Here is a 15964-nt window from a genome sequence, read left to right on the forward strand (position 1 = left end):
TTTTCAGCGCAATACGAACCCAAAATAAAATTGCAGAAAGTAAGGCGAAATTTCACAAGTTTTGTTGGTTTGCATAAAATTTCTGGAAAATTCTCCCGAAATAGTTTCTTCCTGAAATTCTACATAAGAATCACCATTGAATTTGGGACAAAACGCGACAAATTTCAGGTCAAACGGATGAGTATTCGCCCACGAAAAAAATCAAACAGTTTCGCACACAAATCCCTGGCAGTGATGAATTAAAAATTTATTGTCAATCTTGTGGGACGAATCTGGGGCTCAAATCTCAGCCAAAACTCAATAAATACGGTGACAAACGTCAAGTAAAAATTTCAGACCAAAATACATAAGGAGTAAGGCGTAGTAAGTCTTAGACCGAGAGTGAACAAAACTGGTTTTCTGAAAACAAAACGTCCTTCTTTTCTTCACCGTATCTTCTTTTTGTGATTTGTTTACGGTCGTGCCTCCTTACCTGGGTGCAAACAACATATGAAAGTACTTGTCTGAATTTTTTCAGCGAAATACGGACCAAGAATAAAATTGCAGAAAGTAGGGCAAAATTTCACAAGTTTCGGTAGAGGATAGCCTTGGTTTGCACAAAATTTCTGAAAAATTCTCCCGAAATATTTTCTTCCTAAAATTCTACATAAGAATCCCGACTGAATTTGGGACAAAACGCGACAAATTTCAGGTCAAACGGATGAGTATTCGCCCATGAAAAAAATCAAACAGTTTGCACACAAACGAACCTTCCCTTCAGCCCTGACAGTGATGAATAAAAAATTTATTGTCAATCTTGTGGGACGAAACTGGGGCTCAAATTTCAGCCAAAACTCAACAGACACAGTGACGAACGTCTGGTAAAAATTTCAGACCAAAATGGAGATATAGGGAAGAAAATTCAGGACGTTTTGTTTTCGGAAAACTAGTTTTGCTCACTCTCGGTCTAGGATTTACTACGCCTTATTCCTTGGGTCTTTTGTTGTGAAATTTTTACCAGACCTTCGTCATTGTGTGTATTGAGTTTTGGCTGAGATTTGAGCCCCAAGTTCGTCCCACAAGATTTGCAATAAATGTGTTACTCATCACTGCAAGGGCTGAAAGGAAGGTTCGTTTGTGTGTGAAACTGTTTGATTTTTTTTCCTAAGTGAATATTCAATAGACATAATGACGAATGTTTGGTAAGAATTTCACACCAAAATACCCATGGAATACGACGTAGTAATTCCCAGACCGAGAACTAAACTGGTGTGGAAGAGGTTCTTAGCTTAGTAAAGATAAGGCTAACCATAAATGAAAAGAAAAAGATAAATATTAATAGTTAACATCTCAAAATGAATAAACATGCATACTAAAGCAACATTGCTCCTCCAAAAATTCTAAAGCTTGGCCAACAATTCTTGTGATATTGAAGTAAATATGTCAAGAAAGCAACACTCCACCCTGATGGACGTGGCAACCAATTATACTTCACTGCATTCTTATTGAAGCATCATATAATTATTTTCTTTAAAATATTTTATTTATATTACTTTTTATATTCTTTCCAAAAAAACTAGGACAACTATTTTCACTTCAATTTTAATATGACTACATTAAATAAATATTTACAAAAATAAATAAAAAAAGTTTTAAATAAATATTAACAGTGAATTTTTGAAATTGAACAAACATGAACCAAGAAACATATATATATTATTATGGGTTTTGGTATATTTTTTTTATTTTTATTCTTTTAATAATATTTTTTTAATGTGATAACAAATTATTTTTGTTTTTTTTATGTGTTAAAGATGTAAGTTGTATAATAATGTAGCTTTTATAAAAAAAAACACAAAAATTAAGCAGAAAAATATAGTTTTAAGAGCTTCAAAGAAATATAAAATAATATTTATTTTAAAAATGGGATGTAGGAGGAAATTACACGGGTGCCGAAAGTAATTGTCTAGGAAAGGAAAACATAAATGCAACCCACCCGAAACCGATAGGGCATGTGTATTGGGAAGAAATAAAAGAACAGGCAGAATCAAATTAAAAGAAAATAACGAAACCAGAGAAGAGTTGTGTTGTTTGATAAAAAAAAGGAAAAAGAAGAAAAAAAGCAGAGGTTGTTCTTACCCTACAACAATGGCTGACAAGCAAATCATTCCCCCACCGCATGACCTCGATGCCAAATGGGATGCATGCCTTGATCTCACCGTCCGTCGCTTCGTCTACTCCTCCACTGCCGGTGCATTTGCCGGTCTCCTGTTTTTCAGTCAGTACCTTATTTCTTTCTTTCTCATGGTTTCAATCTCTGAACAAAATCTTATGTTCTTTTGTTGTTTCTGAGGTCAAAGCACCACATTTATCTGCCATCATATTCTGCTATCACTCTTATGAGATATTTGATCTTCCTTATTATATTAACCCTAAACCAAAACGAATCTCCCAAATTCCGCCAAAATCTTCTATCCGATTGTCCCAATGGATCCTCAAAGAAAGACCGTCAGTTCGGAAGAATACTAGATGAGACAAATTTTTGTGTCTGTTTCCTTTCTCACAAAATTTCATTCACAACACAAGTTTGAGATATGTGCCACTTTTATATTCTGACCTTTTTGTTTCAAAATTGTTGTTTTAAAAAACTTTCATTTTCTTCAGCAATCAATTTCTCATCCGAAATCTGTTACATTATTTTGAATTGTTTCCGCAACAATTGCTTTAGAGCCAAAAATTAGACTAGATGTGTTTTCTCATATTCTTCTTTCTTCGAATGCTCTGTTCAAATGCTCAGGGTATAAACTTCTAGAGAATGAAAATATGCTTAGAGGATAAACACTTTCAGATATGTTAAGGGACAATTAGAAACAGAAGTATGCTCAGATTCCACACGTTTTCCTAATACAAAAAAAAAAATACCTTTATGGTTGAGACTTTCCCAAATTGATGATAATGTTGAATTTCTTTGCTTCTGATTATTGTATTAGGGAGTCCTGTAACTCGATGGGCATCTATTGCTTTTGGAGCTGGAGTTGGAATTGGATCTGCATATGCAGAATGTTCTCGTCTGTTTGATGGACCTTCAACAAAATTACCCCTACCTAAGGTCTCCGAAACTGCTGCTCAGGTAGGATTTTTGTCTTTTATTTTCTTGTTTATATATTGCTACAATCCAATAGAAAGGTATGGAACCTTAGTCCCACTCCCTCTTTGAAAGTATGGGATTCTGGTGTTTAGGACATTGGGCTTTCCAATTACAATGGCTAGGTTTTGTAGTGTGGCTCTCCCAATTTTTCCAATTAGAATGATTATTCAAAACATATGTGATATGTCATACTCATGTCAAAAGCTATTAGTAAGTAGGCAGGGTTATCATGTTAAGATTTAAAATATACTTAGTGGAAATGGAACATTTATAAATCATGAACAGGGATAGTTATATAGTGTCATTTTGAGTTGTGTTTGCAGCAGGTTATGGCTATAGGTTCTCATTTGCATCATGGTAGTCAATCTTAAATAATGGTCCGGAGCAACCCAAAAAGGCTATCTTGCTTGAAATTGACAATAGTTATTTGCATCTTGGTTAAGGTTGTGACTTTCACTCTGAAATTTGTGGCCACTATATATAGCACAAAGAAAAATGTGCCGTTACAAGCACTATTGTAAACAAGGGTTAAAAATCCACATTTACCCTTTATTTCCGAGTCTCTTTCTTTTTTGGTTGATATTCTCATAATTTCTAGTGCTCATTTACTTTAGAAACATAGTAGGATTTGAAAATGTTCTTCAGTTATTCGGGCAAAAAAAAATTCTGTCTTGACCTATGCTGTCTGGCTCACCCATCCGTGTACCCACCCACCCAGTCTCTGTTCATCCTTTGGTCTCCACTCAACCCAACCATGAAATGCGTTCACTTATGACCAATGAGATCAAATAGCTCAATGTTTTCTTACATGTAATTGGAATCACCCTAGCCATAAGGTTGGGGTACGCAGTGCTGTTTAAGTTGCAGAGATCCTATAACTGTTGAGTTTTCTATTTATTTTGAAGACGTGCTAATAGCTGTACTTTATCATAAGTTTGTGTTTATGTTTCTGGTTAGTCAAATACACCGTGATTCTAGACCCAGTATAATTGTGGGAAGTTATCTTATTTCATGTTGTTTGAAGGCTATTTTAAGTGGCAATGTTTGCATGTTCAATCCAATAACAATGCTCCAGGGTTCACCAATGCAATTGTACTGTGTATTTTTCAGTTCTAACAGGGCACCAGTCTGATAGTGTTGCTCATGGTGGCAAGGGCAACACATGTATTTAAAGAACTAGATTAGACAGAATTAACGTACTTGTTGATTTTGTTTCCAGAATGTGCAGGTCTCCGAGTAGATGCCACAGCGTCAAGGTGAATCAGAATTCTCGTGATCGTCCTTATAGCATTATTGCTCCAAATGTTGCACTACCATGTTTCATAATTGAGCAAACATCACTTATATTTTATTCCCTAGCTTTTACAAACATTTGTTCTCCTGTAATCTGAGCACTGTTTATGCGGAAAAGGATTGAAAACGCAAAGGAAGTTTTCTTCAGATTTAATTTTCTATTAGCTTTATTTTTTACCAGTCTAGTTGGCATATTTTGTCTGCCATTGTTTTCATATTGTATTGAAGATTGTGATGATTCTATTAGTATAATTGGTTCAATCAAATGATATCTTGAAAACTAATGAAAAATAAGATGGAGAAAAAAAATATTATTCAATTTACATAGTTGTGTTGTTGATTGACCTACCTTTCCTATTAAGGTGCGAGTAATTTCAACTAGGTATCTATTTTTCCTTTCTACTACATTTTGTGGAGGTGTACAAAAGGAAGTAGACTCATGTAAGCTTAAGAGTTTAGATAAATAAGAGGAAAAACATTCTTTCGTGTTATCATGTAAGATTTTGATTATTTTTCCAAACTGATTTTTTATTTCATTAAGAAAAGACATAAAAAAATATATAAAAGTTTATAATGATCTTTCATTATTTGTCAAATCTAGGTATATTAAACCCTAAAGTCATTAATGAAAGTAGCTATATATCTAAATCGAAAAGATGACACATGATTTGGCTCCCAAGTATCAAAATGGGTGATAGTAAAAAGTTATCTCTAGATTCATGATTCACATTTTAAATTTTTTAGATTATTAAGTTCAAGAACATTTTTTTTTTAATTTTGATAAATAAGAATCACATGGATACATATAATACATATGAGCTAGTACTAAGGTAGTATAGTCTTCTAGATTCATGTCCTTTGTCAATCATCCGACCCATACTACATTCTTGTATAACAAAAGAGTCTACGTCTACACAAGAGTCTACATCTCTACACAATTGATTTAGTTAATTAACTTGAAGAAATGAGACTAAAGTGATTTAGTTAATTAACTTGAAGAAATGAGACTATAACAAAAGAGTCTATATCTACACAATTGATTTAGTTAATTAACTTGAAGAAATGAGACTAAAGGGATTGGTAGGAACAAAAAGAACAAATTTAAAGTTAAAGAGGGAGAAAGATTTGTTGAGAGGGAGAAAATTGACAAATTCATTGAGAAACTACTTTAGATTTGTTGGTTATGGTTATTAAAAGAGGTGTTTAAGGAAAGAAGAGAGAAGAGAACAAAGAGATATTACTAAAACTATGATGAAATTTGAACTAAATTAATAATCCATGGATTTTGACTCTCCATAAATTATGGCATGCAAATTGTTGACAAACTACTAGTTGTGCATGATTGTACTAGGTTGTTGAATTTCAACCTTAAATATTTTGGATATTTTTCACTAGAGAACTTTGGCTCAGAACCTTAAGATTTGGAAATGTTAGTTGTCTTGTCAAGAAAGTCATCTAACGAGTAATAGTTCTTTTGCATGTTGTCCATCCATTATTTTACCATATTTACATTGAAAATGTCCTCTACCACCACACACTCCTCCAGTGCCACGACTTCATTTTTCCAGGAGTAGAAATCATTGTAGAAGACTCAACAAAAGGAACTTCTTGACTAGTTAAAATTTGATCTCTAACATGATCAAAATCTTGATTAATTGCACGGAGATCACCACCATATAAAACTTATCCAACTTATTCTTTTACCTCATCTAATGAATCAACTTCTAAAAATTTCTTCAATTTTCAAAATGTTAATGGCAGAGAAGTTGACAGGTCACTATTAACATGTTAAAAGGCAAGTGTTGAATATATATATACAATTTTATACAACCAAATGATCATATAGCCAGTCTCTCATAATCACATAAGCTTGTTCAGCATCCACATCTTCTTCAGGAGATCCAGGCCTGTGAGCAAATCCGTGACCTCTACCTGGGAACACTAATACTTTGGAGTCCTCGCCAATTTTTTTCTGAATATTCTCCATTTCACTTACCACACAAAGTGGATCTTTATCTCCTAAAATAAATAAGACAGGTGCTTTTATATCAGAAGCAGCATGGGGATCCATCCTTGTTCCATAGAAGGAGATTCCAGCACCAAAACAAGAACCATGGTCTTGTGCCAGCACCTTTAACACTTGCCCACCTCCAAAGCAGAATCCAATAATGCCAAGTTTCTTGGAAATCCCTGCAGCCATGAATTCATCAACCAGCCATTTTGTCCATCTGCTAATATCTTCTGCTATCCTCTCTGGCTTTTGTCTACCAATCCACTCTTCAAACTCATCTGGCTGCTCCTTTGTCCATGGATTTCCACGAAATAAGTCTGGAACTAAAATGCTGCAAATTTGGTTACAATTACATTCGCTAACACGGATATCATAAAGTGAAAACGTTGTAGGAGTTGAGAAACATACTTGTAACCATTGCAAGCTACCCTATATGCAAAATCTCTAGTGAAAGAATCCTCAAACCCGAAAACATCAGAAAGAAGCAATAGGCCCGTTCCATTGTTATTTTTTACTGCCTTGAACAGATAAGCACTGATGTTATCATCACCCTCCCCAATCGAAAGCTCCACTCCACTGACTAGTTCACATGCTTCATCATCTATCCCATCTTGCACATTCAGTAAGTTACATGAAATTTTTGACTCTGCACGGTCTTGAACTGGTCTTGGAAGATTCAAATCGCACTTTCTCTGAAAACATGCTGAAGAATCACATTCAACTATGTAACTGAATTTATATTATGTCAGGTTCATACATGAGAGAAATGAGAGATTAAAAGAATTTTATGAGTTGTCTCGAGTGAGAGAACCACCCAACAAATTTATAACTTATGAAATGCTAACACACTTTGAGTAATTTGAACATAAATGAAATTGGGGAGAAGAAAAAATAACATACAGAAGAGAGGCGAAACAGAAGTTGGGAAGAAATGGCAGTGAGGAGTGAGAGGCTTTGCTATGTTTATTCCAGCACAAACACAAACACAAGCTGATCCTATGCTTGTCCTTACAACTGTTGACATCCTTACAATTAGCTCAACCCTCCGAGGAAGAAGGCACATAAATGCTTGGTCACCCCTCTCTCCTTTATATTATCCTTTTCCAAATCAAATAATACTACATTATTATTATTATTATTATATTTATTTATTGTATATTCCAAATCCTTTATAATTATTTTTTAAAATTTATTTTATGATGATAAGTTACTATTTTTAATTAATAATAGTTTTAGTGGCAAATACCAATTAAATTATTAAATTATAGATGTTAGTTAGGCCACCAGCGCATTTTTATATCACATAGAAGGTTGAGGCTAACTTACTCTTGTTATTGCACTTTCTTTCCTAGTCTCTCTCCGTCGTTTTCGTAATCGTAGTGTCTTTCATTAGCGCCTCTCTGTGATCGTCTTCTTTTCTGCTCTGTTTCTCCACTTGCTATCTTCTTATTTGTTTTCTTCTTTGTCTATCTTGCTTCTTACCTTACCTCTTCATCATCGAAACCGAACCTTCTCCACCCAAACACGATAAAATCCATTGTCCCCATCAAAGGTAGTCAAATTTCTGAATGGATCTGTGCGCCGTTCATGCCAAGAACCTTTTCCACACAAATTCGTTCTACCAAAGACCAATTTCCTCCAATTTGGGAAGGAGAGGAGTTCCTTTCAGAGTTGTAGATGGACGAGTGTTCGAGATCACTGTCCTGAAACGAAACTCATACTGTAGAGGGCTTCGCCCATTTCTCGTCAGCGCCACGGGCAAAAAGAATAATGACAAGTCCTCCTCTTCTTCTGGTTCGTCATTTGCTTTAATTTCATATTTACGTTCTTTATAATCAATAACTGTTTGTTTTCGCCTTGGATTTTCTTTCCTTCTCGTTTTATTAGTCTGATATCACAATTACTATAGGAACACCACATGCATGTCAATCAATTTAGGGTATCTTTGGGTGTTAGGGTTGGGGGAGGAAGGAAAGATTGGACAATATTTTTTTCATTTTTAATTATTAATAAATATTCTCCTCTCCTCTTACTAACTGCAAGCTTATCTTACCTTTTGGTTATTTTTATACTTTGTTTGAGGATTTGAGATAACTTTCAATCTTTTGTCAATAAAAGAAAATTTGATTTCATAAGAACACGTCAAATCCTAAAATCAAAGATTTTGTTGCTTGTTTATCAAGTTCAGTCTATAGCTCGCATCTTTCCATGTGTTGCATAAATTGTCTTCTTGCGAACTTGATACATATTTGTAATTTGAGAAAAGAATTCATAAGAACTAAATAAATAAAAAATCAGTGATTTACATTTGTTTGTTGGTGAACATGTTTGGGTGAAAAGATTATCTCATGAGGCATTTCTGAAGTATGGACAATATAAAATTCTAAATGTGATAGTTTCTTACACTAGAGTTTTGTGTACTTTAATTCAATGTCAATGATTTTTACATTATCATGTACTGTAATATTTTTTTTACTTTTGTAATAACTACTTTGGAAGATATACCCATGATGATTTCTAATTGGCTGACAGTGTAAAAATCTTTATTACATTCTTATGCTGCTATCTTTGTTGGACTCTTGACACATTTTGTTCCTCTAAAGGTGCTTTCTCTTCTTTTTGTTTGGAAAGGGTAAAGTGAGGACAAATGTTCTTATTATCAAATTGGTTTGTTATCTATTTTTTCTTTTTTACTACAGTTGTCATGAATGGGAGTGATATTTATATGACAAAGGCCAAGCAATTCTGTCTAGTGAAAACTATTTGGTCTTCTACTGTCCTTTTTGTTTCTTGGGTAGAGTTTGAAGACTACTTGATAGAAATATATCGAAGACAAAAGGATGAGAATTTGGATTGATTATTCAAATAAGCATTGATGTCATAATAAAACCATACTACCTGGTGCCTTGTTTTTCATATTATTCCTTTTTTATTCATTTTATTGTTTTCTCTTATAATGATATCATCATTTTACTGGAGTTCGTTTATGAAAATATTGGTCATTGCAGGCAATGATGATTGGTCTGTACCGGAAGGAGATGGCACTAGAGGAAACAGTTCTGCTGATGGTAACAAATCAGATAGCAACTCTGAGAAATGTCATCATGCTAATCTAGATTGGCGTGAGTTCAGAGCAAAGCTATATAGAGATGAGCTGGTGATGCATTTATTCCTAAATGGGATCTATATGTAGCTCTTGCATGCCATTTTTAGGTGGAGGGATGAATTTAATGAATCTTTTTTCTTTGTTATGTTTTGAAAATCATCAACTTCATGAATCTAATGTTATTTCAAGCATCTATTTAGAGCCATACCTGTGTTTAGTTACAGTCATAGAAGAAGCATGTTTAGTACTTTCAGAACCATCCCCACTTGATGGATTTGTCATCAATCTAGGACACTTGCTTAAGTCAGACAACTTTCCTACACCTCCATTGTTAACCCAACTATTGATTTATATTGGTAATTAGGTTTAAATCCTACAGACTTCATTTATAGGCTTTTATTAGTATTCTTTATTACTTGTTGTTAACCCAACTAATGATTTATATTGGTAACTAGTTTTAAACCCTACAGACTTCATTTATAGGATTTTTTAGTATTCTTTTTTACTTGTTGGTAATCGCAATACTTTTAATTATTGATGTGGACAATCATTTATAGTTGAGCATATATGTAAGCAATGCAGTGATTTATTTAGACATTATTATATTTTCGTTAACCGGTTTTCTTCACTTCATTATCAGGAAGAAATATCAGATACCGATACTCAAACTCAAAGTGGAACCTTGCCCAATTACAAACCTCTTGGGACACAATGGGCTCATCCTATTCCTATGCCTGAGAATGGTTGCGTACTTGTGGCCACCGAAAAGCTTGATGGTGTTCGTACATTTGAAAGAACTGTTATTCTCCTTCTCAGATCTGGAACTAAACACCATCAAGGAGGGCCTTTTGGAATTGTCATCAACCGTCCTCTTCACAAAAAAATCAAACACGTGAAACCTACAAATCATGATCTATCAACTACCTTCTCTGATTGTTCTCTGCATTTTGGTGGACCTCTTGAGGCAAGCATGGTTTTATTGAAAACAGATGAGAAGATGAAGCTTCCCGGGTTTGAAGAGGTAATTCCTGGGCTATGTTTTGGATCTCGAAACAGTTTGGATGATGCTGCAGGGCTTGTGAAGAAGGGGATTCTCAAGCCACATGACTTTAGATTCTTTGTTGGTTATGCTGGATGGCAATTGGATCAGCTGAGAGATGAAATTGAATCAGATTATTGGTATGTGGCTGCCTGTAGCTCAAGTTTGCTTTGTGGGGCATTATCAGAATCTTCAGAGAGTTTGTGGGAGGAGATTTTGCTGCTAATGGGTGGGCATTATTCTGAATTGAGCCGGAAGCCAAAGCAAGACATGTAGGTATTGAGTATGGTTTCAGATTTAGAGACGAGTGAAGAACTTGTAATCAGATAATTTGTCCTCCTTTCAAAATAGTAGATCTTTATTATAAGAGGAATTGTACTGGGTTCTTGTAATTATGCTTTGTAGTATAGTTTGATGTAAGTATGAGAATAGTTAATTTAGCTGCGTTTTACAATATACTCCAGAATTTCATCTATAGCACAACTCCATCAAGTCTACCTCCAAAATATTATGGGCATCGGTATGCGCATCGGTTAGTTCAAATGTTTTGGTTAACTATTTTAACATGTTTTGTTTCAACTTTACAAACTTTTAAGGCTTAACTCGTCTAAAATTTTGAGAATAATTAGGGTCTTCATCCTCTACGAAAACTTGTAAAATTTCGCCATACTTTCTTCAATTTTATTCTGTATTCGTATTACGCTTAAAAAATTCACACAAGTACTTTCATACGTTGTTTGCACCCAGGTAAGGAGGCACTTGCATAAAGAAATCACAAAAAGACGATACGGGGGAGAAAAACCAGGACGTTTTGTTTTCAAAAAACCAGTTTTTTTGGTTCTCGATCTGGGACTTACTACGCCTTAATCCTTGGGTATTTTCGTTTGAAATTTTTATCAGCCGTTCATCACTGTGTTTGTTGAATTTTGGCAGAGATTTGAGCCCCAGATTCATCCCACAAGATTGACAATAAATTTTTTATTCATCACTGCCAGGCTGAAAGGAAGGTTCGTTTGTTTGTGAAACTGTTTGATTTTTTTCGTGGGTGAATACTCATCTGTTTGATCTGAAATTTGTCGTGTTTTGTCCCAAATTCAGTGGAGATTCTTACGTGGAATTTCAGGAAAAAAATATTTCGGGAGAAATTTTCAGAAAATTGTCCAAACCAAGGCTATCATCCTAAAAACTTGTGAAATTTCGCCCTACTTTCTGCAATTTTATTCTGGGTCCGTATTGCGCTTAAAAATTTCAAACAAGTACTTTCATACGTTGTTTGCACCCAGGTAAAGAGGTACGTCCATAAACAAATAAAAAAAAAAGATACGGGGAAGAAAAGCTAGGACATCTTCTTTTCAGAAAACCAATTTTGTTCCCTCTCGGTTTGGGACTTACTACGCCTTACTCCTTGGGTATTTTGGTCTGAAATTTTTACCAGACGTTGGTCCCTGTGTCTATTGAGTTTTGGATGAGATTTGAACCCCATATTCGTCCAAAAGATAGGAAATAAATTTTTTATTCATCACTGCCAGGGCTAAAAGGAAGCTTCGTTTGTGTGCGAAACTGTTTAATTTTTTTCTTTGGTGAATACTGCGTTTTGTCCCAATTCAGTGGATATTCTTACGTGGAATTTCAGGAAAAATATATTTCGGGAGGAATTTTCAGAAATTTTGTGCAAACCAAGGCTATCATTCTCTCGAAAAATTTGTAAAATTTCACCATACTTTCTACAATTTTATTTTAGGTACGTATTGCACTTAAAAAATTCACACAAGTACTTTCATAGGTTGTTTGCACCTAGGTAAGGAGGCACGTCCATAAAGAAATTACCAAAAGAAGATACGGGGGAGAAAAACCAGGACGTTTTGTTTTCGAAAAACAAGTTTTTTTCGCTCTCGGTCTGGGACTTACTACACCTTACTCCTTGGGTAATTTGGTCTGAAATTTTAACCAGCCGTTCGTCACTATGTCTGTTGAGTATTGGCTGAGATTTGAGCCCCAGTTTCGTCGCACAAGATTAGAAATAATTTTTTTATTCATCACTGCCAAGGCTGAAAAGAAGGTTCGTTTGTGTACGAAATTGTTTGATTTTTTTCGTGGGTGAATACTCATCCGTTTGACCTGAAATTTGTCGCATTTTGTCCTCAATTCAGTGGAGATTGTTACGCGAAATTTCAGGAAAAAAAATATTTTGGGAGAAATTTTTCAGAAATTTTGTGCAAACCAAGGCTATTCTCCACCAAAATATGTGAAATTGCGCCCTACTTTCTGCAATTTTATTCTAGGTCCGTATTGCGCTGAAAAAATTCACACAAGTACTTTCATATGTTGTTTACACCCAGGTAAGGAGACACGTCCATAAACAAATCTCAAAAAGAAGATATGGGGAAGAAAAGCCAGGACGTCAAGTTGTTAAAAAACAGTTTTGTTCGCTCTCGGTCTAGGACTTACTACGCCTTACTCCTTGGGTATTTTGGTCTGAAACTTTTATCAGACGTTGGTCACTGTGTCTGTTGAGTTTTGGAAGAGATTTGAGCCCCATATTCGTCCCAAAAGATTGGTAATAAATTTTTTATTCATCACAACCAAAGCTGAAACGAAGGTTTGTTTGTATGCGTAACTATTTGATTTTTTTCGTGGGTGAATACTCATTCGTTTGACCTGAAATTTGTCTCGTTTTCTCCAAAACTCAGTGGAGATTCTTACGTGGATTTCCAGGAAAAAACTATTTCGGGAGAATTTTTCAGAAATTTTGTGCCAACCAAGGGTATCATCCTCTACGAAAACTTGTGAAATTTCGCCCTACTTTCTGCAACTTTATTCTAGGTCCGTATTGCACTTAAATAATTTACACAAGTACTTTCGTATGTTGTTTGCACTCAGGTAAGGAGGCATGCCCATAAAGAAATCACAAAAAGAAGATACGGGGAAGAAAAGCCAAGACATTTTGTTTTTGAAAAACCAGTTTTGCTCGCTCTCGGTCTGGGACTTACTACGCCTTACTCCTTGCGTATTTTGGTATGAAATTTTTACCAACCATTCGTCACTGTGTCTATTGAGTTTTGACTGAGATTTAAGCCCTATATTCGTCCCACAAGATTGGCAATAAATTTTTTATTCATCACTACCAGGGCTGAAAGGAAGGTTCGTTTGTGTGCGAAACTGTTTGATTTTTTCGTGGCTGAATACTCATTCGTTTAAACTGAAATTCGTCGCGTTTTGTCCCAAATTCAGTGGAGATTCTTGCGTGGAATATCAGGAAAAAACGATTTCGGGAGAATTTTTCTGAAATTTTGTGAAATTTTTCTGGTCCTACTTTCTACAATTTCATTCTGGGTCCGTATTGTGCTAAAATAATTCACACAAGTACATTCATACGTTTTTTGCACCCAGGTAAGGATGCACATCCAAAAACAAATCACAAAAAGAGGATACAGGGAAGAAAAGCCAGGACATCTTGTTTTCGGAGAACCAGTTTTGTTCGCTCTCGGTCCGCGACTTACTACGCCTTACTCCTTGATTATTTTGGTCTGAAATTTTTACCAGACGTTCCTCACTATGTCTGTTGTTTTTTGGCTGAGATTTGAGCCCCATATTCGTCCCACAAGATTGGAAATAAATTTTTTATTCATCACTGCCAAGGCTGAAAGGAAGGTTTGTTTGTGTGCGAAACTGTTTTGATTTTTTTCGTGGGTGAGTACTCATCCGTTTGACCTGAAATTTGTCTCGTTTTGTGCCAAATTCAGTGGAGATTCTTGCGTGGAATTTCAGGAAAAAACTATTTCGGGAGAATTTTTCAAAAATTTTGTGCAAACCAAGGCTATCCTCTCTGAAAACTTGTGAAATTTCCCCCTGCTTTCTGCAATTCAATTCTGGGTCCGTATTCGCTGAAAAAATTCACACAAGTATTTTCATACGTTGTTTGGACCTAGTTAAGGAGGCACGTCGATAAACAAATCACAAAAAGAAGATACGGGGAAGAAAAGCCAGGAAGTCTTGTTTTCGAAGAACTAGTTTTGTTCGCTCTCGGTCCGCGACTTACTACGCCTTACTCCTTGATTATTTTGGTCTGAAATTTTACCAAACGTTCGTCACTGTGTTTGTTGTGTTTTGGATGAGAGTTGAGCCACAGATTCGTCCCACAAGATTGGAAATAAATTTTTTATTCATCACTGCCAGGGCTGAAAGGAAGGTTCGTTTGTGTGCGAAACTGTTTGATTTTTTTCGTGGGTGAATACTCATCCGTTTGACCTGAAATTTGTTGCGTTTTGTCCCAAATTCATTGGAGATTCTTGCGTGGAATTTCAGGAATAAACTGATTCGGGAGAATTTTTCAGAAATTTTGTGCAAACCAAGGCTATCCTCTATGAAAACTTATGAAATTTCGCTCTAGTTTCTGCAATTCTATTATGGGTCAGTATTGCGCTGAAAAAATTCACACAAGTACTTTCATACGTTGTTTGCATCCTCTTAAGGAGGCACGTCCATAAAAAAATCACAAAAAGAAGATACGGGGAAGAAAAGCAAGGACGTCTTGTTTTTGGAAAACTAGTTTTGTTCGCTCTCGGTCTGGGACTTACTACCACTTACTCCTTGGGTATTTTGGTGTGAAATTTTTACCAGACGTTTGTCACTGTGTCTGTTGTCTTTGGGCTGTGATTTGAGCCCCAGATTCGTCCCAGAAGATTGGCAATAAATTTTTTATTCATCACTGCCAGGGCTAAAAGGAAGGTTCGTTTGTGTGCGAAACTGTTTGATTTTTTTCGTGGGTGAATACTCATCCGTTTGACCTGAAATTTGTGCCGTTTTGTCCCAAATTTGGTGGAGATTCTTGCGTGGAATTTCAGGAAAAACCTATTTCGAAAGAATTTTTTTGAAATTATGTCCAAACCAAGGCTATCCTCTACGAAAATTTGTGAAATTTCGGCTTACTTTCTACAATTCTATTCTGGGTCTGTATTGCGCTGAAAAAGTTCAGAAAAGTACTTTCATACTTTGTTTGCACCCAGGTAAGGAGGCACGTCCATAAAAAAATGACAAAAAGAAAATACGGGGAAGAAAAGCAAGGACGTCTTGTTTTCGGAAAACCAGGTTTGTTCGCTCTCGGTCTGGGACTTATTACGCCTAACTCCTTCGGTATTTTGGTGTGAAATTTTTACCAGATGTTCGTCACTGTGTCTGTTGTGTTTTGGCTTAGATTTGAGCCCCAAATTCTTCCCACAAGATTCACAATAAATTTTTTATTCATCACTGCCAGGGCTGAAAGGAAGGTTCGTTTGTGTGCGAAACTGTTTGATTTTTTTTCGTGGGTGAATACTCATCCGTTTGACATGAAATTTGTAGCGTTTTGTCCCAAATTCAGTGGAGATTTTTGAGTGGAATTTCAGGAAA

General features: G+C 35.4%; 3 protein-coding genes across 3 annotated transcripts; 2 read left to right on the forward strand and 1 right to left on the reverse strand.

Annotated features, from left to right (window-relative positions):
• The first annotated feature begins 1991 nt into the window (after window positions 1–1991).
• LOC137834562 (MICOS complex subunit MIC10) lies at window positions 1992–4574 on the forward strand. The gene is made up of 3 exons (XM_068642585.2): window positions 1992–2257; window positions 2970–3109; window positions 4347–4574. The coding sequence occupies exons 1-3, from the start codon at window positions 2128–2130 to the stop codon at window positions 4365–4367; spliced, it is 291 nt and encodes a 96-aa protein (XP_068498686.2). The 5' UTR covers window positions 1992–2127; the 3' UTR covers window positions 4368–4574.
• A 1626-nt stretch (window positions 4575–6200) lies between these two features.
• LOC137834561 (alpha/beta-Hydrolases superfamily protein) lies at window positions 6201–7510 on the reverse strand. The gene is made up of 3 exons (XM_090301997.1): window positions 7332–7510; window positions 6840–7134; window positions 6201–6762 (listed from the first exon to the last, which is right to left on the reverse strand). The coding sequence occupies exons 1-3, from the start codon at window positions 7492–7494 to the stop codon at window positions 6243–6245; spliced, it is 978 nt and encodes a 325-aa protein (XP_090158123.1). The 5' UTR covers window positions 7495–7510; the 3' UTR covers window positions 6201–6242.
• A 212-nt stretch (window positions 7511–7722) lies between these two features.
• LOC137817742 (electron transporter, putative (DUF179)) lies at window positions 7723–11051 on the forward strand. Its single transcript, XM_068620975.2, has 3 exons — window positions 7723–8225; window positions 9440–9588; window positions 10178–11051. The coding sequence occupies exons 1-3, from the start codon at window positions 8000–8002 to the stop codon at window positions 10850–10852; spliced, it is 1050 nt and encodes a 349-aa protein (XP_068477076.2). The 5' UTR covers window positions 7723–7999; the 3' UTR covers window positions 10853–11051.
• The last annotated feature ends 4913 nt before the right edge of the window (window positions 11052–15964 follow it).

The sequence above is a fragment of the Phaseolus vulgaris genome, chromosome 5 (assembly GCF_051622355.1).
Source record: "Phaseolus vulgaris cultivar YP4 chromosome 5, ASM5162235v1, whole genome shotgun sequence".
Taxonomy (NCBI): Eukaryota; Viridiplantae; Streptophyta; class Magnoliopsida; order Fabales; family Fabaceae; genus Phaseolus; species Phaseolus vulgaris.

Coding starts and splice junctions, on each gene's coding strand:
- LOC137834562 (XM_068642585.2), top strand. CDS start 2,128: ATGGCTGACAAGCAAATCATTCCCCCACCGCATGACCTCGATGCCAAA. Junction 2,258..2,969: donor TGCCGGTCTCCTGTTTTTCA/GTCAGTACCTTA, acceptor TTATTGTATTAG/GGAGTCCTGTAACTCGATGG. Junction 3,110..4,346: donor TCTCCGAAACTGCTGCTCAG/GTAGGATTTTTG, acceptor TTTTGTTTCCAG/AATGTGCAGGTCTCCGAGTA.
- LOC137817742 (XM_068620975.2), top strand. CDS start 8,000: ATGGATCTGTGCGCCGTTCATGCCAAGAACCTTTTCCACACAAATTCG. Junction 8,226..9,439: donor CAAGTCCTCCTCTTCTTCTG/GTTCGTCATTTG, acceptor TGGTCATTGCAG/GCAATGATGATTGGTCTGTA. Junction 9,589..10,177: donor AGCTATATAGAGATGAGCTG/GTGATGCATTTA, acceptor CTTCATTATCAG/GAAGAAATATCAGATACCGA.
- LOC137834561 (XM_090301997.1), bottom strand. CDS start 7,494: ATGTGCCTTCTTCCTCGGAGGGTTGAGCTAATTGTAAGGATGTCAACA. Junction 7,135..7,331: donor TTCTGTTTCGCCTCTCTTCT/GTATGTTATTTT, acceptor GTGATTCTTCAG/CATGTTTTCAGAGAAAGTGC. Junction 6,763..6,839: donor GTAGCTTGCAATGGTTACAA/GTATGTTTCTCA, acceptor CCAAATTTGCAG/CATTTTAGTTCCAGACTTAT.